The 27,858-nt window shown below is 37.5% G+C and overlaps 1 protein-coding gene across 4 annotated transcripts in view; it reads left to right on the plus strand.

Moving 5' to 3' along the window:
* The window catches only part of NR6A1 (nuclear receptor subfamily 6, group A, member 1), a 226,092-nt gene that overhangs the window by 14,080 nt on the left and 184,154 nt on the right, over positions 1-27,858 (plus strand). For all 4 annotated transcript variants that reach the window (XM_012639676.1, XM_012639675.1, XM_012639673.1 and 1 more), the window contains exon 2: positions 15,159-15,200. In XM_012639676.1, the coding sequence (XP_012495130.1) occupies positions 15,159-15,200 (42 nt within the window). The remainder of the gene's footprint in view (positions 1-15,158; positions 15,201-27,858) is intronic.

A 27,858-nucleotide genomic window follows, 5' to 3' on the forward strand; every position in this document is an offset into this window, starting at 1 on the left:
TGAAGGACATTCACAGCTTTTAACAGGGCCCGTTTCAGAATAGAAATAGAAACATTTCAGGAGTCCAGCTATCTATAAATTTTTAATTAAAGCATAAGTCATATTTGGCTGAAGTTAAAATTGAGGACTCTTCTAGACATTTTTAAAGTTTATGTTGATTGAAAGCAAACTCAGATGTTTGAGACCATTTGCTTTGCTTCTTTGTGCTCACCACTGGTGGTCGGAGAACTTGTAATTTACCAAGACACAGTTTTTATAATGCTCTTTAATACGAAAGTGAATAAGCCAGCTGCTCTTTTCCTCAACTATACTGAGTACAAACCTCCTCAAATCCTGGTTATTAATTAAAAGCCTTGAGATGACCTTGAATCTAACTGAACTACAAAAGCTGTCTTGAGTTAAATTTATAGCTTTTGTTGATTTCAAAATGTTAGGTAGAATCGTATTCTACTGGCCAAAACATTAAACATAGCCTTGGATGTATATTGAAGATCAGAAATCATTAATAAGAGTCACTATTAAAGTGCAAAAGAAAAGCCCAGAATGGGCTACAAAAATAATTAAGTTTGTCATCTGTTGAGCATTTAAAATATGTACTTGAAAGGTTTAAAGTAGAGTGACATTTTTCAGTATGTCATTTTGTGCTATTCAGATTTGCTGAAAAGATCTATCTTTTCCTCATCTTAACATCAAAGACATTTTTGAACCCAGTGGGGAATCAGAACAAATATTTAACGTTTTCTTAAAGTAGTCATTTAATTAGTTCTTAAAATATTTTACAGTAGTGGGAACTTTATTAGTGAAAGTTTCTAATTATATTCAGGCAGTGTAAAAATGAAAATATTAATATTTTTAAATGTTTTCTATATGGGTCACATTATAAGATCTATGAACTAAGAATTTTTCTGCTTACCTAAAAGGACACAATATATTCTCAATTGTTTAGAGAGCCTTGAATTATTATCTTATTGATAGAAGGAGCCTTGAAATTGTTGCTATAAGAAAAGTCAGTGTCAGTAGGTGAGATACTGCTATAGGAAAAGTTATGTGTCCATAGGTGAGATAAGACATGTGCCCTAGCATCGTAAATGTGATAAATCCCTGAAGAGTCCAGTAGTAAAGCAAATAGTTTGAGCAAGCACTAATGTCTTACATAGATCTTGCAGATTTTAGGATTATTTTAATTTTTACATTTATTTAATGAGACTAGCCTAGTCACACTTTGATTGAAATAATTGATCATGAAATTGTATGACAATGTGTGTGCAAATGAAACCAACATAATGTGAGGAAAAAGTTGTAATATACAAAAGGGATTGCCAGTCTGAGAGTCCATAAAGATGGTAATGAAAGTTCTCAAGCAATTCGAGTTGTACAAAATTTACTCTGAAATCATATGAACAATAAGGTTGTCCAGGCTAAATAAAATAAGATAGATAATAAAATATATCTCTAAAGTTTTGACTGAAAACTTAGTCAAATTCATTTCATCTGGCAGTAATGCCACTCAGCCTCTGAATAGCAGACACCCTTTTCTTTGCAGAAAAGGGTAAATAGTTATTCCAATTTTAGTATGTGTGTTGACAAAGTGAGTACAGAAAAGGTTAAATAGTTGCTGTATTATGGTAGACAAACTTCAGCAGTGGGGGTGGTTAAAAATTACTTCAGCAAACTGTGATGTAGTGATAACTAAGTGAATTAGAGAATGAGCTTAAGAGTTAGACCTGGGTTTAAATCCTGTCTCTAGTTTTGTGATTTTTTTTTTTTTTTTGTGGGGAGGAGCTTTAGGGTAGGAAGTGGTAAAAGGATGTAGAATCACCAAACATACTATTGGAAAATGAAATGAGGTAGTGTGTCAAGAACGTGGAGTGTTCCTTTAGCAAAGTTTCTGAGTTAATTTCCTTATCTTTACAGTTAATACCACCAACTTCATAGGTACAGCAAACCAGTTTACCAAAATCCAAATCATTGAAAACCGGTTTGCCAAATGTCCGGTTTACCCAGTATCCAATTCAATAAAAGTCAGTTTGCTGAATCTAATTTGTAGAATTTACAGAATTTGTTGTAATTCTAACTTCGCAGAAATCCTTAATTGATCTGTCCATCAATACAAATTGTTATAAACTGCCTAAATAGTTAAAACAAATTTTTGATAAATTTAGAGAACTGGCTATTTGAACATTTGTCCATTTGGTGAATTTACTTGGTGGAATCACCTCACATCCAGGTTTGGAGAAATTAGACCATACATGTAAAATAAAGTTACTACACAGTGGTAGGACTGTAGTAAGTACTCAGTTGGTGTTCCTTTTCTCAAAGTATTCCTACTTAGGGTTGGAACCATTTTCCTAACCTGTGGAAAACCCTCTAGGGTTTTCTCACCTGTAGACTCTAGTTGGACAATAGCAGAGGATAATCATAAGATCAAGGCTGGTTTAAGGACCACGTAGTGACTTTCTTTTCCACTACAGCCTTGTTGAATTCGCTCAAATGAAATACTTCTTTTGGCTTGGACTTCTGTTATAAAATGTCCCTTTCTTCCTTGGTACCCTTCCTTGTACCACTTTTCTGTAGCACTTTGTTCCTAGTCATTTGTTTGTAACTAGAATTATGAGCCTTAGGAGAGTAGACTGCAGCTTTGTCAGGGTAAAAAGCAAGGCTAGGTCCCTGGAGGTTCTTAGTGGAAAGTATTACAACCAGGGAAAATGCTCCTGTCGCTAATATACAGGAAGCCTGGCTTCCCCCCTGGCCCCCAAAGCCTCTCCCTGGAGGTCTCTAAAAGGGCTTTCTGGTAATATCCTTAAAAAGGGAAGGAAAAAGATAGTTGTTCAACGCTCAGTACCTGGCACAGGACTAAACTAACTCAGGTAATCTTTCCCACAACTTTTCTTTGATAGATAGTGATATTCCCATATTACAGATGAGTAAACTAAGGCTTAGAGTTGAAAATAACCTACCACTACTTACAACACTATTCCACTAAACCAATATTTTCCAAACTTAAGTCTTTCCTCTGTCACCACTATGATTTTCGTCATTTTCTCATATATTGTTTAATATTTTAAATACTGAATCTTTAATACTTTACAACCCAAAATATATTTTAAAAGGAAATTTTATCATTCTAAATGAAAAATTACTTGTCATAAATAGAAGGTAACAAAATAAGTTTAACGAAAATAGTATTAAATTTTAGCTAGATGCTATTGTCTGCCAAAGTCTTTGATCAGGCCTTTGTTAGAAAGGGAGTTTAGTAAGCCTTAGAGAGGCACTAGCTAGCACCAAACCAAGATATTTCTTCTGATGTAATCAGAGGATTGAAAAGGTAATGACTTTGGAATGTTTTAAAATATTTTCTTTTTGTACCGTTTAAAATCTCCCAGTGGTCTCCTCACTTTGGGAAACACTGACATAGGTGATAGTGTGCTCATTTTATAGGTGAGTAAACCGAGGGTTAGGGGAGAGGAAGTTTGTTTGAAGTTGAACCACTAGTTCCGAAGGCCTTACTGGCTAGGTATCCCCCTCCACCTTCCTTTTCCTTTTCTCATTTCTCTCCTCTCTTCCTTCCTCTTGGCTCCCTCTCTACCCTCCTCTTGTCTTCCCCATCCTGTAGGAGAATTCAGCTGACTCCAGAGTAATGTATAGAAGGAAATTTTTAGATGCATTTTTCTGATATCTTCCTCCCACCCACTTAACTGCTATGAGAGGATTTCATCTTAAGGAACTCAGATCTTTCTCAAAACATCGCATTTCTTGCTTCCTACCGAATTCTAGAAATTGGGTGTAAAATATACAGTAATTTTGTAGGTCCTTGTTCCCCCAGCCATAAAGAATTTGTTGAAATAACTATAAAGACATCATACACCTTCTTTTGATTCCTAATTATTATGGATAATGTTGGAAAAGTGAGTTTGAGAAAATATATTGCCAGCAGTTTTTGAAACAGATATTATCTCAAGTGCAGTAAAAGGCAGTTTCTTTCATTTTATTGTCTTTTGTAGTTTTGTGATATATGCTTGCAATAATTATAAATTTAATTACAATTTTAGTGCATTATGTTCTGTTGGAGACAGTAGGTACCTGGTATAACTGTACCATAATTGAAATCTAAATTTTAATTTTAATTTAAAAAATTCCATTCTTTTAAAAAGTGTGATCGTTTACATTTTAATTTGATTTTTATTTACCTTTAAAACTTTCTGAATAACTAAGAAAAACATTTTGTATCATCATTTTTCCTATTTTGTATTGTGACAATTGCTTCTTCAAATACAAAAGGAATTTCGTAATCCTTATTGTTTAAGAAGTTCTAGTTATTATAAAAGAAAAAGATTCAGTTCTGAATTATTTTAAATAGCATCTTTAAAATTCTTCATAGAAACACTTTGCACTTGGAAAGAAATTATGAGGAATTTTCTTATAAATCAGTTATAATAATTGATTTTCCTATTTCTAATTATTGTACTTTGCCTTTGCTAGGCATATCTTTGAACATTTACTGTACATTTTGGATAAATCATCTAATGAAATCTATATTTAACAGGTTTCTAACTCCAGAGACCAGACTTATATAGTGTATGTTGGGCCACAGTTGGTTTAATAATTGATATTTTAATAAAATTTTCCTAATACTTAGCATAAGCCAAAATATATAATTCACTACTCTGTAACACTTTGAATCCAGGGTTTGAAAACAGAGTTTAGCTCAGGGTAAGGAGATTTGACAGCACGCCTTGGTATGAAGTAAGGAAGACTTCAAACCAGGAGTTTGAACTTTTACTATCAAGCTCATATGTGCTCTATCTAGAATTTTTACCACTTAAAATTGTAAATCACACACAAAAAACTTAATTTCTCGCTGTCTCTTAGACCATACATTGAACTATTTGTATTCTTGTTAGAAAGTTTTTGTCTCGGTAAAAAAAAACAAAAAGTTTTTGTCTCAAGTTGATTTGTTAGCCAAGCTCTGATTTAACAACTTTATTGATGCGTAATATTAGCCTAATTAGTACTTGGTTGTGACTAGTGTCTGTCTATGAAAATTTTGTAGTTAATGGTTTGCCTTTCCTTTTTTCTTAAACTGAAATTTATTGTTCACTGTGTGCTAATTATGTGCAGCAACCTTATAAGGAGAGTAACATTATTGTCATTTTGCAGATGAGAGAACTGAGAGCAGTGAAGTGACTTGGCCCAGTAAATGGTAGAGATGGGACTCAAGTCCAGATGTGTCTGACTCCAGGGCTTACAGTCTTAGAATTTCAGCACCAGCTTCTGGTAGAGGAGGATCCAAAGGGCTATTTGTATGTACCTTAAGGCTGTGATCCCCAGTCCTGGAGTACTGGTCCACAGCCGGTTAGGACTGGGCTGCAGAGCTCCATCCCCACCTGCTTCTGTGGAATTGTGGAAAAATTGTCTTCCATGAAAGGGAGGAGGGGTTTTCACAGCAGGAGGTGAGTGGTGGGCTAGAGAGTGAAGTCTCATCTGTATTTATAGCCACTCCCCATTGCTTGCATCACTCCCTAAGCTCAGCACCAGCCCTCACCCCCACACGGTCCATGGAGAAATTGTCTTCCGTGAAACTGGTCCTTGGTGCCAAAAAGGCTGGGGACCACTGCCTTAAGGCGTCTAGTATTTAGGAGACATTGCTTTAATGGCAGATGCAAGAATTAAAACAAAACTTCATTTTTAGCCGTGGGAACAGGTATGCTGTTTGAAAATTGCTTGTTTAAAAATCTTGACTTTTTTTCTTAACTAGTCATGATTTTTTTTTTTTTTTTTAAAGATACCTTTATGTATTTCCAAGAAGAAGAATAAAGTCCAAAGCCAGTTTGTGGTGTTGGAGAAAGATAACTGTGGGGTTTAGGACAAATTGTTGTCAGTAGGGAGGCAAAGAAGCAAAGAGACCCTTGCTTAAATGCTGGCCCTAGGCATGTGACACAGAGGCAGATCTCTCTATGTGGAATGGGAGGGACTTTTGAAACTAATGCCTTTTAGGAAACAAAGCAAAATAGCATTAGACTACTTAAATACTGTTTGGAACAAGATGAAGAGTGAATAATATAAACTAAAAACGTGAGAGTCTTAACATGTTAAAAACTGAAAGTAACCAATGTGTACAGCTTCAGTTTTCAGGTCAGCTGCTGTTAAAGTCAGCCTTGTTGACCTTACAAGAATACTCTTCTTATTTAGTATCATTAGTCAGTATTTGCTTCCTGAAAATTATGGTCACTTTGACTTATTCGGGAATGTGAGACATATTTGGAGAAGAATTACTAAAGTCTGAACAGCTGTATACCAAGTAGTGATTTCTTACTCTGGAAGCCCAATCAACATATAGGGAAGTAGGGATGTAATTCTTGAACTCCTGACCTCAAGTGATCCTCCTGCCTCCACCTCCCAGAGTGCTAGGATCATGCCTAGTCTCAGGTATGAGCCACCGCACCTGGCCCATAATTCTAACATTATGTTTGTGCTAATGCTAGAAGAGGAACATTCCCTCTATGCCCGTTGGAACTTACAAAAGGTATCGAAAACTGTAAGGAAGCCTGTATTATACAAGTAGGATTGTGATTTTAGTAGTATCTGTAATGTTCACACAAGCTGGGTGTGAGTGGTATATGCCTATAGTTCCAGCTGCTTGGGAGGCTCAGGCAGCAGGATCACTTGAGCTCAGGAGTTTGAGGCTGTAGTGCACTTTGATTGTGCCTGTGAATAGCCACTGCACTCCAGCCTAGGCAACATAGTGAGACCTTGTCTCTTAAAAACAAAAACAAAAACAAACAAAAAAAACTCCAGTTATTTATTTCCTTGGTTGGGTGATCTGAATGGTTGACCCAGAGGTCAGTTTTCACATAAATGCTGCAACCTCATCAAGAAGCTAACATCTCAGTAATAGCACTGAGTGATGACTTAATAAAAGGTCATATTCCATATGTGTGCACAGAATGGAACACTTTCCCTAGAGCTGCTGCAAAGTAGTTTAGATTTTTAAATCAAGAATCCCAAGTCTATTTATATTGTGTTTTGGAGGGTGAAGAGATCAGAATGACTTTACCAATTATAATAATGATAACTCTTATTGAACATTACTGTATGCCAGGTACCTTCTTGAGAACTTCATGTTTTTTATTTAATCCTTAACAACAGCCCTATGAGGTAAGTACTGTTGTGGTTCCCATTTTTAGGTCAAGAAAATGCTGAAGCCTTTGGAACCATGGTTAGTGTTTAAATCACAGAAGTAGCTACAAATGTTCCCTTTATACAATTTCTCCCGTCTGTAAAATGGGGGCTACAATGGGATGGAACAGATTAGGGGTGATTTATAATTTATCCTTCTAAGTTTCTTTCTTTTTTTTTTTTAAATCTAAGAATCTTGGTAATCCCTTAAGGGTTTCTCAAATGTTAGCATTATGTAATTTGTAGCTCCTGTTACACACGACTGCAACTTTTGATAAACTCATAGACTTTAGAGCTGAAAAGGGATCCTAACAAAATCGGTCTCCTTTACTGAGGAGAAAATCTAGATACAGAGGGGTAGATCGCTTAGCGTCACATAAATGGCTTATTAGTACTGGAGCAAGGCTAATTAATGTTCAGGTGTCTTGCCTCGAGTGTCACTTTACTGAAATCTTAATATTAGGAAATTGCTTTTACATCAAAGTTAGTGTATTTTTATCTCTGTATAAAGAGAGTTTGGAAATAGGAATTTATTCTTTTCAAATTTCAGGGTGTGTCAGGGAAATAAGGTTGCAAAAAGTAGCTTTTCAAATGTTAGATTTATTTCTCTAATTTAAGGCCATGAATGCCATGCTAAAAAGTTGAAAAAGGGGAGCCACTAGGATTTTTGAGTGGATTAGGAAATATAAATTCCAGGAAGTGAAAGAAGTGGCAGGAGAACAGTTATAATAGTCTAGGATTCTAGGGTGATTAGAAGGCTTGAACTAGGTCTGGGAAGATTTGAGAGAGAATGAAATGTCCCGGTGACTGACTGGATTAATTGCAGTGGAAAGTTAGGGAGGGTGGTAAAGTGGGAGCCAAGGAGGAGTCCCTGGGATCTCTGGCTTGGGGGTTCAGAGTTGGTGGTACATGGAACCTGAGTGAAGAACATGAGAGAAGCAGATTTCAAAGAAAAAATAATAGGTTCAATTTGACAGGTTGAATTTGGTGGAGCCTATGGGGTATCCAGGTAGATATTGATAATAGGCATTTGGATGGATGGGTCTGTGGTTCAGAAGAAGAGTCTTATCTGGAATTGAAAGTTTGGCGGGGAGTTATCAGTTGAGAAGTGTAGGTGAAACCATGTGTGTGAATGAAACCATCTAACCTGGAGTGAGAAAGTAGTGTGTGTCCTGGGATAGGCCTTTCTTGTCCTTGATGACATTTAGGAAAGAACATGTCAGACAGGGCCTATATAATCATCTGTTGGAATATGACCACCTCTGGGGAAAACATTTGCCAATAATGGATAAGGACATCCAGAAGATATGTATGGCTTTCTGAGTACTATTGATAGTCAGTCTATATTTACATTCTTCCTTTCCTCCCTTACTCACCTGATTTAAGTGCCACTTTTGCCATCAAATCTTTTCTAGTTTCCCCTAGGAAGAAGTAAGTACTGTTTATCTAACTGCTGCCAGTGTCTCCATTAGGGCATTTACTTAATACATAATTTCTTGTATCCAGTCAATTTTCTGTTTTCCCTATTAGAGTGTAAGAAACTGGGGGTGATCAGCTTTATTCATCTGTTTCCCTTATGGAATCTGGCACAGTGCCCTATACATTGAAAACACTGGGTAAGTATTTGTTGAATTTAATTTTAAAATATAGGAAAATTTAGCATCTAAGAAAAAGCAGTTTTTCACCTTAATGCTGTTTGTAGAGTATACTTTATTTATTCAGTGCTATAAACATTGATTGTTGCTTTTCTGTCTTAACTCACCAGGTTTGAATAGTTTTTAAAAATTTCTTTTGGAATTATTTCATGGGTGTGATTAACTAGCTTTGCTTTAGATTTGAAAGATCCTCGAGTGAAAGGTTAAAGATGTTGTATCTCTTTGTTGCCATACAACTGATTTCTGAACCTGGGAGATGGGAGATGATACTGAGCTTTAGACATTTATGACTAACTATTAGAGTATGTCAGAAAGATCAGGGCCCAGAATCATGTTTCTAATAAGATAGTAATTTAAAAGTCATTTAGAGAATGTCTGATAGGTTTTTTCCCTTCCGTTGAAATGGTTGATTTTAGAGTTTAGCCAAATCATTTTATTCTTAGGCTTTTAAAAAATGTACCTGGGCCGGGCGCGGTGGCTCACGCCTGTAATCCTAGCACTCTGGGAGGCTGAGGCGGGTGGATCGTTTGAGCTCAGGAGTTTGAGACCAGCCTGAGCAAGAGCGAGACCCCATCTCTACTAAAAAAAATAGAAAAAAATTAGCTGGACAACTAAAAATATATAGAAAAAATTAGCCGGGCATGGTGGCGTATGCCTGTAGTCCCAGCTACTCGGGAGGCTGAGGCAGTAGGATCGCTTGAGCCCAGGAGTTTGAGGTTGCTGTGAGCTAGGCTAACGCCACGGCACTCCTTCTAGCCAGGGCAACAGAGTGAGACTCTGTCTCAAAAAAAAAAAAAAAAAAAAAAAAAAAAAAAAGTACTTGTTTCTGTTTATAAAAATAATATATTTTTAATCAGAAAAGTAGATTGGAGGAAAAAAATCAGCTGTAATGCCTCCATTTAGAGATAATCACTTGGAGAAAATAGACCAAAGTGTGCTTTTTCGTGTACATAGGTATTGGGATATAGCTGAGCTTGTTATGAGAGTACAATTTCATATTATGTTTTTAAATATGGTATTTCCCCATTAGAAACTCTTGTTAAACATAATGTTCACAAAATATCCCATCGAATAGGTATGGCATAATTGAATCTTTGTCTCGTGATTGAATTTTTAGGTGGCTTCCAATTTTGTACTATTTTTTAAAATTTCCGACCCTTAGGATAGATTTCTAGGATTAATCTGTAGTGACAAACGTTTTCAAGGCCCTCAGGCATCCATGTTCCGTTTTTACGTGTGCGTTTTCAAAGAGAATAAGGAAGAGGTACATTCTGCCACAAGTGGGGCATTTCTTTTGTTGCATCTGCACTTCACTAAGGGATTTCCTGAACAGAGCTGACTTCTGTTTTACCAAACCTTCTGTTGAGAATGGTATGGGACACTTTCTGAAATGACTTTGAAAGCTCTCTGACCATGTTCAAACTCTTTGGCTTATAAGTCTTTTCTTCAGTTGGTCTTTGAAATGACAATGAGCAAAAAAAAAAATTTTCACTCTCTTCCACCCTTGCTGGGAGCAATTTATAACTTTTCAAAAGAAGCTAGTAGCTGCTGCTAACATGGGCATCTTGGACTTTTCAAGAGGTAGCTTGTCAATGGGCTCAAGTAAGGTATGGTATTTCTTCTTGGACTCTGGGGCTTTGCTGTCGTGGGAGTGTCGGGGTTTGCTCTTTGAAATTATGCCAAATTCCCACCTATCTGGTTTTTCAAAACATGCGCCATGCAAAGGTAGGGTTTTATTAGCCAAGATGCTCTGAATGGTTCTCTTGTTTTAACTTTTGTGGCTTTTTCCATGTAATAGAGTACAATAATCTCTTTACACCTATAAGATGGAAGTAATAGTAGCTACTTTTCACTAAGAATTTATGTACAGCATCAAGCTGATGCCTGGCATATAATAAAGATTCAATAAATGGCAACTGACAGATTATTTTATACATTTTCTTATATGTATGCATTTTGAAATTTATTTAACCTCCAAGCTGAAGGATTGTCAACCATCCCTTTTGTTCTTCTAGAGAATCAGAAATAGTAAATGAAAAATGTCAGAGGCTCATCGGTACATGCAGTTTTCTGAGAAATATCTATATTGTATTTCCATAGAAACACTAATGACCTCTGGACTCAACAGGCAGAATTGCTTCCATAAACTGTTTTCACCTTCCGATTCTGTAGCTACAGCCTTGAAGCTGTGTACTGTTTTTATTTTTTTAAAAATGTTTTAAATTTAAATGTCATAATCTTGTGCTGGCTTTTCTGCCTTCAGTCTGGTTTCAAGGCTGTAATTACAAAGCTAGAAGCCTGAAAAATTATATGAAAGGTGATGTAGGCTGATCAGATGGAAGTTATTAATGTTTCCATAGAAATATAGACACTTCTTGTAAACTGCATTTAAGCTGAGCAAATATGTGGTCGTAATAGGTTATATAATTGAGAATCCTTGGCTCCCTCCACCCCTCATGTGCTTTGTATTTTTTTTTTTTTTTTGCCCCTAAGATTTCATGTTAAGAAAACGACATTAGGAAAAAGGCATTGTTTTTGTTGCAGTTTTTAAAATGTGTCCTTGACATTTGTAGGTGGGGAAAGGAAAATATTACTTGAAGCTCTGCCAGCCAGCTTTTGCTGTATGGATTTGTGGTGTTAAGTCTCTGTATTCAAAAGCGTTTTCTGTTATTCTTGAAGTGTGGTTTGTCAGGTTGCTTATGAGAAACAAAAGCTAATGGCCCAAGTGGCACTCACTGGATAGAAAGACAAGAGGCAGATGTGAATTTAATGCATTCAGCCAATCCAAGAAAAATGTTCCTGTATTTGCTTGGGTCTGGAGCTAGCTTGCAGGTTGCAGACCTGGCTGTAAGACAGGCTGTGGTCTGGCTTCCTAATGGTTTTGTTACCCCAGCCTCCCCCAGCAAAAAGGCAGTATTCCTTCTCAGTGTCTACCAAGGCCATTCACTCTACCAAAAGGAGCCTAGAGGAAGATGGAGTTGGGGGAGGGCCTGAAAAAATGGGTAGAGTTCCTACAATTTAAGGACTGTGGATGGTTTGCCATGTACATGTTGGTTATCCCAGCAAAGCTTTTTATTTTTTTTGAACCTCTTTGTGCTTTTAGCTTCCTGGTTGAATTTTTTGGGGGAGGCCAGGAGCACCACACATTGTAGGTATTTATCCTGGTAGAAATTTTAGAGCCGCTGTATTGAAGTAATCAGAGTTGGGCTGGTATTGACAAACTTCCTAGGTGTATACATATGTTTTCAGTGACTGTTGTCCACGATAAAAGCCCATAACTGCTCAGGTATGGCAGTTAAAGGTCCTTATGATACGGCCCTGCTGAGACTACAGTCAAATCAAATTACCAAGTAACATTCTGTTTTCTCTCTTTGTTCATTCCTTTTACATGCTGCTTCCCCTGAATATGTTTCTCAAATAGCCCTGTTTGTCTAGTGAATGACTGTCTCCTCTATGCTCCTGGCCCCAAGATTGCTGCTTTTCCACTCTCACTAGTATTGATCATAGCTGCCAAGCACTTTCACTAACCTAAGTGCATCATATCATTGAATCCTCATAACAATCTACAGATGAGGAAATTGGCTCAGAGAGGTGAAGTCACTTCCTAAGTTAACACAATTAGTAAGTAATGGTGCCAGGACGCAAACCTATTCTGATACCAAAATTTATGCTCTACTTCCCACTTGTATTGTGCCCATCTGTCCCTGTATAGTTAATTTTTTCAAAAATGTTGTTTCATCTTTTTTTCCACTGGGCTTTAATCTTTTTTTATTGTGGTAAAATGTATATAACAAAATTTCCCATTTTAAGTGTACATTTTAGTGGCATTAAGTACATTCACCTTGGGTTATTTTTATCTGTTCTCTACCCCCCTAGACTATTCATTCTCTGACAGTAGGGTCAGTCTTATTCATGTTTGTATCTTCCAGGCCTTTGGCCTGCTACAGTATGGGCAGATAATAACATTTGAAGGATTAAGTGACTACATTTGCAGGCAGATGGAACTATTATTCTGATAATAGCTGATACAGTTATTTTTTATTTTTTTATTTTTTGAGACAGAGTCTCACTCTGTTGCCCAGGCTAGAGTGCCGTGGCATTAGCCTAGGTCACAGCAACCTCAAACTCCCGGGCTCAAGCAATCCTACTGCCTCAGCCTCCCGAGTAGCTGGGACTACAGACATGCACCACTATGCCTGGCTAATTTTTTCTCTGTATATTTTTAGTTGTCCAGCTAATTTCCTTCTATTTTTTTAGTAGAGACGGGGTCTCACTCTTGCTCAGGCTGGTCTCGAACTCCTGAGCTCAAACGATCCTCCCGCCTCGGCCTCCCAGAGTGCTAGGATTACAGGCTTGAGCCACCACGCCGTGCCCCTGATACTGTTATTAATATAAATTAGATAGTGAATAATACTAGCATAAAGATTTCCATATTTCATTTTCTTTAAAGGCGCAACAGAATCTAACACGTGGTATAACAGATTTAGAAGGAGGGATGATTTCTTGTCTTGCATTATCCAGTCTGCTCATTCAGACCTTCCACATTCTAGACTTAGATTTTATGCTTTTGTGACTTTCTTCCCCTAGACTATGATCCTAGAGGCAGGGTTGTATTTTCTGTTTCGTTCATCCTATATTTGAGCACCTTCCATGATATATTGGCAACTGTTCTAGGCATAGTAACAGCTCCACAGATGATAGAAGCACAGTCCCTACCTGCGAAGAACTCACTGCCTAGTGGAGGAGGCACATAGTTAAATTATTTCTTTATTATTTGGTGAATGCTAGAGGGGCCTCTTCTGTTTTCCATATTTCATAGTTGTGGTGTTACTGGAGCTGGATCTTGAAGAATGAGTAGTTTTTTACCAAGTGGAGGAGGAGGAGGAAGCATAGGAAGGCAGGAAAAGATGTGGTGTGTTTGGTGACTGGTGTTGCCAGAATAGCCCAGGATTGCAAAATACTCTAAAAGCTGTGGTGTTTAAATAGTCTGCCTGCTGCTTGAATCCCATTTCTCCCACATGACTGCCGGTTTCTGGTTTGGCTTTAGGTTGCCCAGTTCTGATGACAGAAGTCATACCCCTCTAGTCCTAGTTTTGCTCCATTATTTTTATTCTATTTATTTATTTATTTTTCTTTGTTTTTGAGACAGAGTCTCACTCTGTTGTCCTGACTAGAGTATAGTGGCATCATTATAGCTTACTGCAGCCTTAAACTCCTGAGCTCAAGTAATCCTTTTACCTCAACCTCCTCAGCTGGGGCTACAGATGTGCGCCACCACATCCAGCTAATCCATTATTTTTGAATTTACTGTTGAGATACTGCAGTTGTTGACCACCTACTATGTGCAAGGCTTGTGAGAGGTAATAGGTTACAACTGTAAACAAGAGAGGCCAGGTCCCTGCTCTCATGGAATAGTGTAACAGTGGAGTCGGACACACAACAAAGTAATTCTTTGTTGATGGATGCTATGAAGAAGCAGGACAAATGTTACAGATAATTGTAACTGGGGATTTGACTTTATGTGTGAGACAAGGATGAAGGAGACAAGAGAAAGTTTTTCTGAGGAAGTATTTAAACTGAGGATGAGTAGAAAGCAAACAGGAGAAAGTGGGCAGTCATTCCAGGAAAAAAGAATTTTCATCAGCTGTGTGTAGAGGACCTACTGTGTTTGCCATTCATTGTGCTTGATGTATCTCTCCAGTGTGATTGTTACACAGCAGTCAGACAAATGTAGCTCAGACTTCTGGGGTAGGAAATGTGATTTGAAAGGTATTTATTCTAACTTGAATAGCATGCTTATTAACGGAAAAATTGCTTCTATTTGTAGGTAAAATTCTTCAGCATCTGTGAAAATTTTGTATAAAATTACATTGATATTCGTTGTAAGTTCGTGTTTTGTATTTTTTGCCTCCTTTTGGAAAAGAATCAATAATGTGAAGTAGAACATGACAAACATTAAATGAATTATAATTTTCCTGTGAGTTTGTATTCCAACTGACACTGGTGTGCTTACTCATAATTACTTGCTTACTCATAATTACTATACTATTGTATATTGAGCTCCTACTCTGTGCCAAGGACTTTATATTGTTATCTCATTTAGTCCTCATTACAGCTCTATTATTATCTCCGTTTTTATATTAAGGTAATGAAATGGAGGCTCAGAGGGATATACAGGAGTTAAATATTAGAGTTAGGATTCAAACACAAATTGACTTCTAAGTATGGATTTTTCCCCCTGTATATGATACTTGCTTTTTCGTATTTGGAATCAGCTTGGAGTAATTCAGAAATCATAATCTTTTTTTCCTGTTGTTTTCTCTTTAGGTTTCTGTCAGGATGAATTGGCAGAGCTTGACCCAGGCACTAGTAAGTTCTGAATGTTACCCAATGTTCATTGGTAAGAAAAGGATGTGTGTGTATACTTTTAAATGTATAACTTAAGATGTCATTTTTAAGCCATATTTTATTGACTCTCAGATTTTACTTCACTTTAATTTATAATTATGGGAGGGCATTGTGGTTTTTTTAGTTATACTTTCTTTTTCTTCTAATATTATTCAATGGGCAGGATCCATCCATTTAATAGAAAGTTGGTTTGGGCCGGGCGCGGTGGCTCACGCCTGTAATCCTAGCTCTCTGGGAGGCCGAGGCGGGCGGATTGTTTGAGCTCAGGAGTTCGAAACCAGCCTGAGCAAGAGTGAGACCCCGTCTCTACTAAAAATAGAAAGAAATTAATTGGGCAACTACAAATATATAGAAAAATTAGCCGAGCATGGTGGCGCATGCCTGTAGTCCCAGCTACCCGGGAGGCTGAGGCAGGAGGATCGCTTGAGCCCAGGAGTTTGAGGTTGCTGTGAGCTAGGCTGACGCCACGGCACTCTAGCTCGGGCAACACAATGAGACTCTGTCTCAAAAAAAAAAAAAAAAAGAAAGTTGGTTTGCTGAAAATTTCTGTTTAATACTGATCTCCTTGCTCTCTGTTCTCTATCCTTCCATGAAGCCAGCAACAACAAAAATTTTACTTTCATTTAGGCACAACCATATGCTCACAACTACTTTTCTAAAGTATTTGGTTTTGACGTAATTTCTTTCAAAGAAAGATTATGTTGGCTTAGAAATTATAATTGATAACCTTTGTACCACAGTTTAATTTATAAAGCATTATGAGAGTGTACATTTCAAGGTCTAATAAAATGATCCTTTTCGGGATGGTACAAGTCTTGATTGTAGATAATCATTTGGGTTTCCGGTGTTCCCAAAATATGGCATGCACCATTTTGGGACGTGGTTATAATTATAATTAGAAATAGGACATGAAAGTGTCTTGTACATGCAGACACTATTTTGCTATAATGCCAAAAGGTCAAATGATAATTTAGATTGAAACTCCATGAGATGGTTTAGAGTTATTTTTCTGGTTTTACTACTTTGTTAGGGTTGTAGGACTGGCTATTTGTCACCATTCTGCTGTTGAGATAAGTAAAAAAGTTCACCTTTCCACCATCCTGGCTAATATCAGCTTTGAGGGTGTGGACTTTATCACATATTTTCTCCACACACCTTAGTAGTATAAATATCCATGCTTGTTCAAAAAATACCTATTAATTGTGAGACAAAATAAGTCTGATGATGCTTATCAAACACCAAGGAAACAGATTTGTCTTTTTGGAAGTTGTAAAGTTCAGAATCAATTTCATATTAGGTAGTATAGCCCCAGTATACCAGTAGCTATGGGTGAATACAGCAGGTTGGGGGTTAGGGATGACAACCTCCTGCGCAATTAAAAATTCATGTATAACTTTTGACTCCCCCAAAACTTAATAGCCTACTGTTGACCATTACGCTGTTAATAGATGTGGACTGGATAGTCCCTGAGGTGTCCAGGCAGATGAGCAGCAGGGGCCTACTGTGCATTTTATAGGCACCTGCCTGACTAGGCTTCTGTGAGTCATGGCTCTGGGCGGAGTGGGAAGTGGCTCCTACCACAGTGGGGAACCTGCAGGGTGATTGCAGGCATTTCCTGTGCTACCTCTTCAACCTATGCTTTCCAGGGAGATACAGTTGGTTAGCACGTATTTTGTATGTCATAAGTGTTATATACTGTATTCTTACAGTAAAGTAAGCTAGAGAAAAGATGTTATTAAGAAAGTCATAAGGGCTGGGCCTGGTGGCTCACGTCTGAAATCCTAGCACTCTGGGAGGCCAAGATGGGATGATCACTTGAGCTCAGGAGTTCGAGACCAGCCTGAGCAAGAGCAAGCCCCCGTCTCTACTAAAAATAGAAAAAAAATTAGCCAGGCGTGGTGGTGCACGCCTGTAGTCTCAGCTACTTGGGAGGCTGAGGCAGGAGGATTGCCTGAGCCCGGGAGTTTGAGGTTGCAGTGAGCTAGGCTGACGCCACGACACTCTAGCCTGGGTGACAGAGTGAGACTCTGTCTCAAAAAAAAAAAAAGTCGTAAAGAAGAGAAAATATATTTATTATTCATTAGTGGAAGTGGATCATTACAAAGGTCTTCATCCTTGTCTTAACATTGAGTAGGCTGAGGAGAAGAAGGAGGAGGGGTTGGTCTTGCTTTCTCAGGGGTGGCAGAGACAGAAGAAGTGGAGGAGGTGGAAGGGGAGGCAGGTGAGGCAGGCACGCTGGTGTAACTTGTATTGAAAAAAATCTGCATGGAAGTAGACTCCTGCATTTCAAATGCATGCTGTTTTAGGGTCAACTGAATTTTCTCTCTGTCATGCTCTTATGAATAGCCTTTGCTTAGGAGGAAAAAAGGTAAATTTAGTTATTTTCTTGAGTCATGTTCCTTTTTTAGAAGCATTTTTGAACACTGGGAAAGACATTGAGAAGCCCTATAATCTTTCAACTGCTCATAAAACATGCCAAATACTTGAAAACTTAGTTTGGTAAGCACTGAGTGTCCTCTTTGCTCCGGGCCCAGTTCTTGGCTCCAGGGATACGCAAATAAGTGAAGCTCCTGTCCTCATGTATTAACAGTCTATTGGAAAACATTTGAAAAGGCATTTTTTTAAAACTTCTATTTTAGCACATGGTACTCAAGCTTATTCTTCTTTTCTGTTCTTAGTAACAGTTGAAAATGGCTAATACCCATTTTCTGAGAAAGGCCCTTCATATTCTTATAAAGATTATTGTTGAATTCTTCTTTCTGAGCCAAGTAATCCTAGCTCGTTTAACAGTTCTGCATAGAATCCCTAGCTAGATATGGTGATTTACAGACGTCTCCATTCCATGAGAATAAACAGACGTAATTTTCATGTATCAGTATAGAATTGGGAGTTACCTGAAAAAGTGACTTTTCTTTTAAAAATTGTGATTAGTCTATGTAGGTAGTATTCTCAGTAATTTCTATATTTGTGAAGTTACTAGTATTATATACTAATCTTTCTCTTTGAAGAGACAATTAAGGATCTGACTATTTTAATGATAAATAGGCAAAAATAAAATTTTATCATCTCAGTCTATACCAACCGTGAGTTTCAAGTGTGCATGCACAAGCCCTACCAAGTGATAGGAAGCCTCAAGGCTGAGATGAGCTGTGTGTTGTGTTTAACTGGTTATTATTTTTGATATTGCATATTTTTTGGAGTCTGGGAAGGAATAACCTTTTCTATGTTAATACCTCAAGACTTTTGTACATTTGAATGAGAATAATGGGGATTTCTTCATGTTGTATATTTGGAATTTGGAGTCTCCAAAGTCCCCCACATCTAAATTTCTGATAGGAAAGCCTGGTCAAACTTGCTTATTTTGGAACAGGAAATACTTCGTTGCTAACTTCTGGTTGTGCTTGGCCGTGGTTATAGATAGGCTTGGGACAACAGGTGGGATGCATTGGAACTAGTTGAGGAAGGACTGACTTTGTCCAATTCAAATGGCCTTTTTTACCTTTTCTGTGATAGAACAGATGGGCAGCCATGCTTAGAATATCAGCAGCTGTTCACACTCTGGCTGCCTTCCTATGATTCCTGGGCTTCCTGGAGTCCAATGTTATGGCACAGGTTCAGGCTAAGTTCATTTCTACACGAAGTGTCCCTGTACCATGCCCATTAGCATAAGCTAGGGACAAGGGCAGTCAAAGGTCAAGAAAAGTTCAAAACAGCATAACCTTTCTGTGCTTCTGTTTCCAAATAACCCCCGTCTGCCTTGCTCCCCGAGTTTTTTCCTCAGCCATCATGTTTACCGTGTAGTTGTAAAACTCAAGAGAACAAGGACCAACTTGATACAAGGGAACTTAGAGAATAGAAGTCATTGTTGCTTAAAACAGGAGAAATAATTGATTTATGTTTGGGGGCCAATTAGGCTATAAAACAGGAACAGTAAAGGGACCTGTGACTTCAGGACAGCTACTTGCTCTGATTTCTGTCCCACAGACAAGGGGCTTCCCAATAAAGGCTGTCAGCTTTCTAGGCTAAATTATTAATTCCTTTCATGCCTCTCAGGGATTGTAAACAGCACATAATACAGGGAGACAATTGGTAGTGTTCAGTTATTGGCTAGATAGAGGGTCAAAGGGTAAATAGTTGGATTAGCAACAGCTGTTCTTGCTCCCCAAACTATTGTCTCTTATTATCTATTTCAGCAAAGCTATTCCTGAATTTTTGGCCTACGTATCTCCTCTTGTAATATAATCCTACAAATAATTACATCAAAAGTAAACATTGACCAAAGTTGAAAATACTTATTTTAATTCAGTTTCCAAAGTTAAAGGTGAACATTCTTGTTGGTATGTGCTGACTATGTCGTCAAAGGTTTTGATCCCAAGGAAAGTAGGTACTTGAAATTAGACATGTTACAAGCATTTTAGCTGTTTTTTACTAACTGGTTGATGATCTTGGTACAGCTTGATTAAAAGAAAAAATTAGTTTAAACTGGTAGTAGAATAATGTGTGTTCATTGTGGAAAACACTAAAAGAAAAATATAAGCATCTCTAATCCCACCACCTAGAAGTAGCCATTGTTTCTCATTTGAGATATGTCCTTTCAAGTTGTGTCTGAGCTCATCTTTTACATAATTAGGAATCATACTATATATGTAATTTTGTATCCTGTTTTTTTTTCCCGCTCATCATTACATTGGGAGCATTGTCCCAAGTCATGGAACATTTTTCACAAATATTTTTAATGGCAGGATAATATTTCAGTGAAAGTAAATAGCTTTACCATGATTTATTTAACCATTCTCCTATTGTTGTGTAATTAGATTGTTTTCAGTTTTTTCTACATTATAAAAAATGCCATAGTGAACGTGTTCGTTTGTATATTTTTTGTCTACATTTCGAATGACCACTTTCGCTTTATTTAATATATGCCAAAACTCTTCTGAATTAAGAGCGTGGACTCTGGCTCAAGATTGCTTGGGTTCAACTTGGCTGCACTATTTACTCGCTCTGTAATCTTGGTTAAATTTAATCTCTCTGTGCCTCAGTTTTCTCACCTATAAAATGGAAACGATAAAAATGTATTTCTGGGCCAGGCATGGTGGCTCACTCCTGTAATCCTAGCACTCTGGGAGGCCAAGGCAGGAGGATTGCTTGAGCTCAGAAGTTCGAGGCCAGCCTGAGCAAGAGTGAGACCTCGTTTCTACAAAACATAGAAAAATTAGTTGGGTGTTATGGCACATGCCTGTAGTCCCAGCTTCTTGGGAGGCTGAGGTGGGAGAATCATCTCAGGAGTTTGAGGTTGCAGTGAGCTCTGATGACACCACTGCACTGTAGCCTGGGCGACAGAGTAAGACTCTGTCTCAAAAAAAAAAGAAAAAAGTGTATTTCTATTTTATAGGACTGTGAGGATTAAGTGAAATAATATATGTAAAGTGTTTAGAGCAGTGCTTGGCAAACGGCAAATGCTATTAAGTGTGTGCTATTTGAGGCTATGTAGTAATGTTGAAATTCTCAGTGTCTCTGTACTAATGGGCTATTGTAACTGCATTTTATTCAGTTAAACTAGCCTGTGTTTCTTAATGACACAAAGATGAATCATTCCAGATATTAGCAAGTTACTGCTTCAAGTAAAATAGTTGAGTCACAGGAATAGAGCTAACCATTTTGGTCAACACTTCTTTATCATCTCATTGACTGTTAGGGTGTTTTGTCCTCCTTCTCCCAACCAGCAGCAGCAGGTAACCTCCCAAATAACCATCTGCCAACCCATTTATTTAACCTTTTAGGAGACTAAAGAAGTTAACTTTCTGTTTAATAAAACAAATACTCAGATTATGCATTTTCTCTTTGGTCAATAGCAAATCTTACAGAAAGTACACTAAGGAAAAAATTGTACAATTTAAAATCTGACCATTACCATTTTTTATAACACCGTATGTTTGGGCTGCTTGTTGACTCAGACTTTAAAAAATATATTCTAATAAAGGATCTGCAAATGAGTATTGTATTGTGATTTATTTATTTATTTACTTACTTACTTTACTTACTTAACTTACGGTTTCACTCTGTCACCCTGGCTAGAGTGCAGTGATACTGCCGTAGCTTATTGCAACCTCAAATTCCTGGGCTCAAGTGATCCTCCTATTTCAGCCTCCCGAGTAGGTGGGACTACAGGCGTGCACCACTACCCCCAGCTAATTTTTCTATGTTTTGTAGAGACAGGTCTTGCTCTTGCTTCCACAGCTCTTGAACTCCTGACCTCAAGCGATTTTCCTGTCTTGACCTCCCAAATGCTAGGATTACAGTCATGAGCCACTGCACCTGGCCTAAATGAGTATTTTAAAAGAGACTTGAAAGTTAAATTAATCTTTGGCCTCTCTTGACATACTGGTGGATGCCCACCAAGTAGGGATCCACGGGTGATGGTAGGATGAACAGGAAAGATAAAAAGACAGCCTGACACCACTAACTTATTCTGGCTTTGCATTCAACCGTCACATATCTTGGGATCCCAAGTAAACTTTTTGTGGATTCTTCCAGCTATGGAAAAGAAATGTACATCTCACCTAGAGTACCCCCACAGGTTTTATCCAAAAATCTAGTTATTCTGTCCCATGTCCTAATGGGTTCATTCTTAGTTGTCAAACTATATATCACAATTTTTGGTTTCAAAATGTAGTTCATAGAAGCGTAAGTGTTGTCTGCAGAGAGTGAACTTAAGGTTAATGTTAGAGATGAAGGAAGAAAAGGAAATTATTATTTATTGGATATTGCTTATGTGCCAGGCACTTTGTGTAAATTCAGGAAGTGTGAGAAGGGTTGTATCATGTAAAATTATATGATTTTAAGTTTGACTTTGTAATACCTAGTCCGTTAACACTGTTGTTGTTCTTTCTCCCTCCTTACTTTGCGTGCCAAGTTAAGACACAGTTCCTGCCCAAAAGGGACTCTAGTTTAGTCAGACATAAAACTTGATGTGGCTTTTACCACATAATAGTAACTATAGCTAATATTTATTACATGCAAAGTGCTTCACATGCAATTTTTTCATTAAGCATTTATGAAACCTCTTAAAAATGATATTATCCCATGTTACAGATGAGAACTATAAGGCCTGAAGAGGTTAAATGACTCACCTCAAAGTGTATGGTAGAGAGAAGTATTGGGATTTCAAAACCCTTGTTTTAATCAATCTTCCATGCTGTCTCTAGCTCTTGGTTGTGACAAGTCTCAAATGCTAATGGTGGAAGACTTTAAGGCAGTATAATTTATAACATATATAGTGGGGCTTTTTGTGTACAAGAGAATAAAGACTATTTCGAAAGTGTCATTTGGGCCTCTTTTGCATATATTAGGATGATTTTGGGGCACAAAGTGGGATAATTCACTGTGGAAATAGGTTCCTAGAGATTTCTTCTGCGGCTCAGGTTCAGGATTATTCCAATATTTATCAGATAGGTTCTTTCCTGAAGCAAATTAAGATATGTTCACAAATCTCCCTTCTTTTCCCCCTTCGTGTCTCTTTTCCTCCACAACATTCTGTTAGTGATTTAGGTATTTCACATTCATAACAGTTCCAAGAGCCTGCTTCCAAAGCTTCAACTGATTCTGGTACATCACTGCTAGATCAAGTCTCCTGAATGTGGCCTTTTGCTGAGGAGTTCCCTTTTGATAAGGATTCTTTTGAACAGGGTGGGGGTGGTATGAGATCCAGAGCTTAGGCTGAACACTCATCTCCTTGACCTCTGCCCCTGTTTCAGAGTTTATACTGACTTAGTAGGGGCTCCCTATGGAGCCAAGAGTTTAGCACTTGTTTACAATTGATGAAAAGATAGTTGCATTCAAAGGCGGTTGTTGGGTTCTTGGATAGTCATGGATGTCTGCCCACTATCTCTGGTGGGTGAAGGGAATGCTTGAACATCTAAGTCTGGAGATTTGTAATGGATGACTAAGAAGGAATGAGAAGAAACCCTGAGGCTAGATAGATTGCTGCAGTTGTTCTTTCCATGGGAGCAATATTGCAGTAACATTTTGAGATCAGAGAAAGATTCGTATAAATCCTTGTTCTATTTCATTACAAAAAACCCCTGAAAATGGTAGCTTAAATTTAGTACATGATTACAAGGGAGTGCATAGGAATTCTTTTGTGTGTGTGTGTGTCTCACCAAAGGGAAAATTTGCTGTGTTAGGCAGTAGTGGAGGGACATCCTGTGTTAAAGCCATGCTCTTCAAAGTTATGCATAGTTTGACAAATTAGCATTTTCTCTAAAAATCTTGAAGTACTCTAAGTATGCTGAGAATATAGCAACTCAGTCCCAAGTGAAGCCTTTTCTGGGTGTGCTTTGGTCAACCAAGAGCACTCTTTAGCCTCTTTAGCTGAAGTTTTTTGTTTGGTTTGGTTTGCTTTGGTTCAATATTTGTTGTGGATATGAATCCGAAAGAAAAAATAAGCTTCTGTCTTTGAAGGGAGCTAACAGTCACTGTGAACCAAAATTGAACATGCTTTGTTGGTAAGCATAGGAAAAGCTAAACTGCAGAATAGTAAGATTTGAAGTAAAAATATAATGTTATCTTTTTCATCTGTTAACACACAATTCCATGTGCTATGTGTAGTTTGGCCTATGGATATATTTCGTTTGACTTGCAGTATGTTTAAATAAAAACCTGTTAGTTGTCAATATTTAAAACCTACAAGAGTTTCATAAAAATTCGAATTTCTGGCTTTCTTGTTGAATTGGAAGATCTAACACTGAGCTTGGATTTCTGTATGGCATCTGCTGGCTGGAACCGAGTAGTGGCTGCCCTCTTTAAATGAGCGTGCATTCTCAGGTTTGTCACAGAGCCATGTGGCTCCTTTTACTCATTATGTTTTCTGCTCGTCTTCTTAGACATTTGGCTTTGCAAATCCTGCATTAAAGGATTATAATTTTCAGGGCTGAACTCTTAAAAATGTAATCTCATAATATCTGTCAAATCTGATAATATGCAGGTTTATTTTTACAGATTGAGCAGTTTAAAATTTAAAAATAGGCCAAGTATGGGGGCTCACACCTGTAATCCTAGCGCTTTGGGAGGCCAAGACAGGAGGACTGCTTGAGCCCAGGAGTTTGAGGTTCCAATGAGTTATGATGATGCCGCTGCACTTTAGCCTGGGCAACAGAACAAGACCCTGTCTCCATAAACACAAAAAGTTTTAAAATATGAATTTAAAATTACATATTTAACAATTCATATTCTAGGAATTTATCCTAAAGAACTGACAGTTATACAAAATGTACATTCACAGATACTCCTTTTAGCATTTTTAATAGTAACAAAATTAGAAAAAACTGAAAGTTTAATAGAGGATTAGTTAAATGGATTGTAGTTATCCATGCAATGGAGTATTATAGACTCGTTAAGGAGAAGGTGGATTTTTAGTTTGGAAGACAATATACCAAACTGTTAACAGTGGTATCTTTGGGAAAATGGGATTACAGGGTGACTTTCATTATCTCTGCATTTTAATTTTTTAATAAAGATCTTGCATTATTAAGAAAAAATATGTATTTAAAAAACCCTGTGGTTCTCATTTCAGTTGTCAAGTTTCCAAGGCTATTCTGTCAAATTGAGCCACTTCGGTCCTAGCTTCCTACTTAGAGCACAGATTTTTACATTTGGAATTCTCTTATCTTGAAATCGTTCTAAGGAAGTGGGAATCAGTGTCCTCAAGTAGCAAGAACCGTCTTGATGCCCAAGAACAGAGTAAAAGCTTAGAGCAGCATTTTCAGGTTTCTACTTGCAGCCTTACTTTCATTCACTAGTCAAGCCAGCAGAATTGGCCATCTTTTCAGTGTCAGGAGGCTTGAGTCAGTACTGTTGAGAATGAAGGCAGCCTCCAGTAGCTTCTCATATGAATTGGGCTGTCTTAGTGGTTGCATGGATAGTTGCTGAAAGTGACCCTATTGGAATGCATGGTACAGTGGAAAAAATATGAGTGAAAGTTTGCATCCTGGCTTTGCCACTTCATTGCTGAGTGGCCATGGGCAGCTTGTGAAGCACAGTTTCAACATCCGTAAAACAGTAATAATCCTTGTTAGAGGTTGTTTTAAAAAAAAAGTGAGAGAATATTTGTGAATTGCCCAGCATTTAGCTGCTCTAGTCATTCCTGCATGTTTCTCCTTTGCTGGCATAAAGGACAAAATGTTTCTAACTTCTTTTTGTTAATATTTAATGCGCATTTACTGTATGCTAAAGACTTTAAAACATTGATCTCATTTATTCTTCCTGGCAGCTCTATGAGGTTATTCTCAACTCTTGTTCTCCCCATTTTACAGATGAGGAAACGGACAGTTTAACACTTGGCCATGGTCACACAGCTGGTAAGTGGCAGAGTTGAACCCTGTGTGATCCCAAAGCCCGTCCTTTTTATCTTTTTAAAATTGAGGTATGATTTACACACAATGAAATGTGCAGATCTAAAGTGTAAACTCCAAGTAGTTTTCACAAATGCATGCATCCCTGTAACCCACATTCCATCAAGATACACAACATTTATATACCTTTAGAAAATTCCCTTTTTCTTTTTCCCCAGTTGATGCCACTACTTTACTCCAAGAAGCAATTGCTTCTGATTTGTCATAAGTTAGTTTTACCTGTTCTAAAATGTCATGTGCATAGAATCGTACACCATGTGCTCTTTTGTGCCTTTTTCAGCGTAATATTTGAGACTTATCCATATTGTCACAGATGTCAGTAGTTCGTTCCCTTTTATTGTTGAGTAGTAGTATTTCATTGATTGTGTCACAATTTATTTGCCTTTTGATACCTGGGCTTTTTCTTGTTTTTGACTATTATAAGTGGAACAGCTATAAAATTTCTTGTACAGGGTTTTTGTGGATATGTTTTTATTTCTCTTAGACATATATCTAGGAATTGTTGGATCCTATGGTAGATGTATGTTAAACTTTTTATGAAATTGCCAGACAGGTTTCCAAAATGTTCATACATTTTATAATTCCAATAATATGAGTTCCAGTTCCACATCTTTGTAAGCATTTGGTATTGTCAGTCTTTTTTTTTTTTTTTTTGTTTGAGACAGAGTCTCACTCTTTCGCCCAGGCTAGAGTGCAGTGGTGTCATCATAGCTTACTGCAACCTCCAACTCCTAGGCTCAAGCGATCCTTCTGCCTCAGCCTCCCACATAGCTGGGACTACAGGTGGGCGCCACCATGCCTGGCTAATTTTTTCTATTTTTAGTAGAGATGGGGTCTTGTTCTTGTTCAGGCTGGTCTCAAACTCCTGAGCTCAAGTGATCATCCCACCTTGGCCTCCCAGAGTGCTAGGATTACAGGCATGAGCCACTGCACCCAGCCAATCTTTTTAATTTTAGTCATTTTAGTGAGCATATTGTAATGGGATTGATATGTTTTAATTTGCATTTCCCTGATGAGTGTCATCTTTTAAAAGTGTTCATCTTTGGTCAACCAAGAGCACTCTTTAGCCTCTTTAGCTGAAGTTTTTTGTTTGGTTTGGTTTGCTTCGGTTCAATATTTGTTGTGGATATGAATCCGAAAGAAAAAATAAGCTTCTGTCTTTGAAGGGAGCTAACAGTCACTGTGAACCAAAATTGAACATGCTTTGTTGGTAAGCATAGGAAAAGCTAAACTGCAGAATAGTAAGATTTGAAGTAAAAATATAATGTTATCTTTTTCATCTGTTAACACACAATTCCATGTGCTATGTGTAGTTTGGCCTATGGATATATTTCGTTTGACTTGCAGTATGTTTAAATAAAAACCTGTTAGTTGTCAATATTTAAAACCTACAAGAGTTTCATAAAAATTTGAATTTCTGGCTTTCTTGTTGAATTGGAAGATCTAACACTGAGCTTGGATTTCTGTATGGCATCTGCTGGCTGGAACCGAGTAGTGGCTGCCCTCTTTAAATGAGCGTGCATTCTCAGGTTTGTCACAGAGCCATGTGGCTCCTTTACTCATTATGTTTTCTGCTCGTCTTCTTAGACATTTGGCTTTGCAAATCCTGCATTAAAGGATTATAATTTTCAGGGCTGAACTCTTAAAAATGTAATCTCATAATATCTGTCAAATCTGATAATATGCAGGTTTATTTTTACAGATTGAGCAGTTTAAAATTTAAAAATAGGCCAAGTATGGGGGCTCACACCTGTAATCCTAGCGCTTTGGGAGGCCAAGACAGGAGGACTGCTTGAGCCCAGGAGTTTGAGGTTCCAATGAGTTATGATGATGCCGCTGCACTTTAGCCTGGGCAACAGAACAAGACCCTGTCTCCATAAACACAAAAAGTTTTAAAATATGAATTTAAAATTACATATTTAACAATTCATATTCTAGGAATTTATCCTAAAGAACTGACAGTTATACAAAATGTACATTCACAGATACTCCTTTTAGCATTTTTAATAGTAACAAAATTAGAAAAAACTGAAAGTTTAATAGAGGATTAGTTAAATGGATTGTAGTTATCCATGCAATGGAGTATTATAGACTCGTTAAGGAGAAGGTGGATTTTTAGTTTGGAAGACAATATACCAAACTGTTAACAGTGGTATCTTTGGGAAAATGGGATTACAGGGTGACTTTCATTATCTCTGCATTTTAATTTT

This window comes from Propithecus coquereli, unplaced genomic scaffold, assembly GCF_000956105.1.
Source record: "Propithecus coquereli isolate 6110/MARCELLA unplaced genomic scaffold, Pcoq_1.0 Scaffold142, whole genome shotgun sequence".
NCBI lineage: Eukaryota > Metazoa > Chordata > Mammalia > Primates > Indriidae > Propithecus > Propithecus coquereli.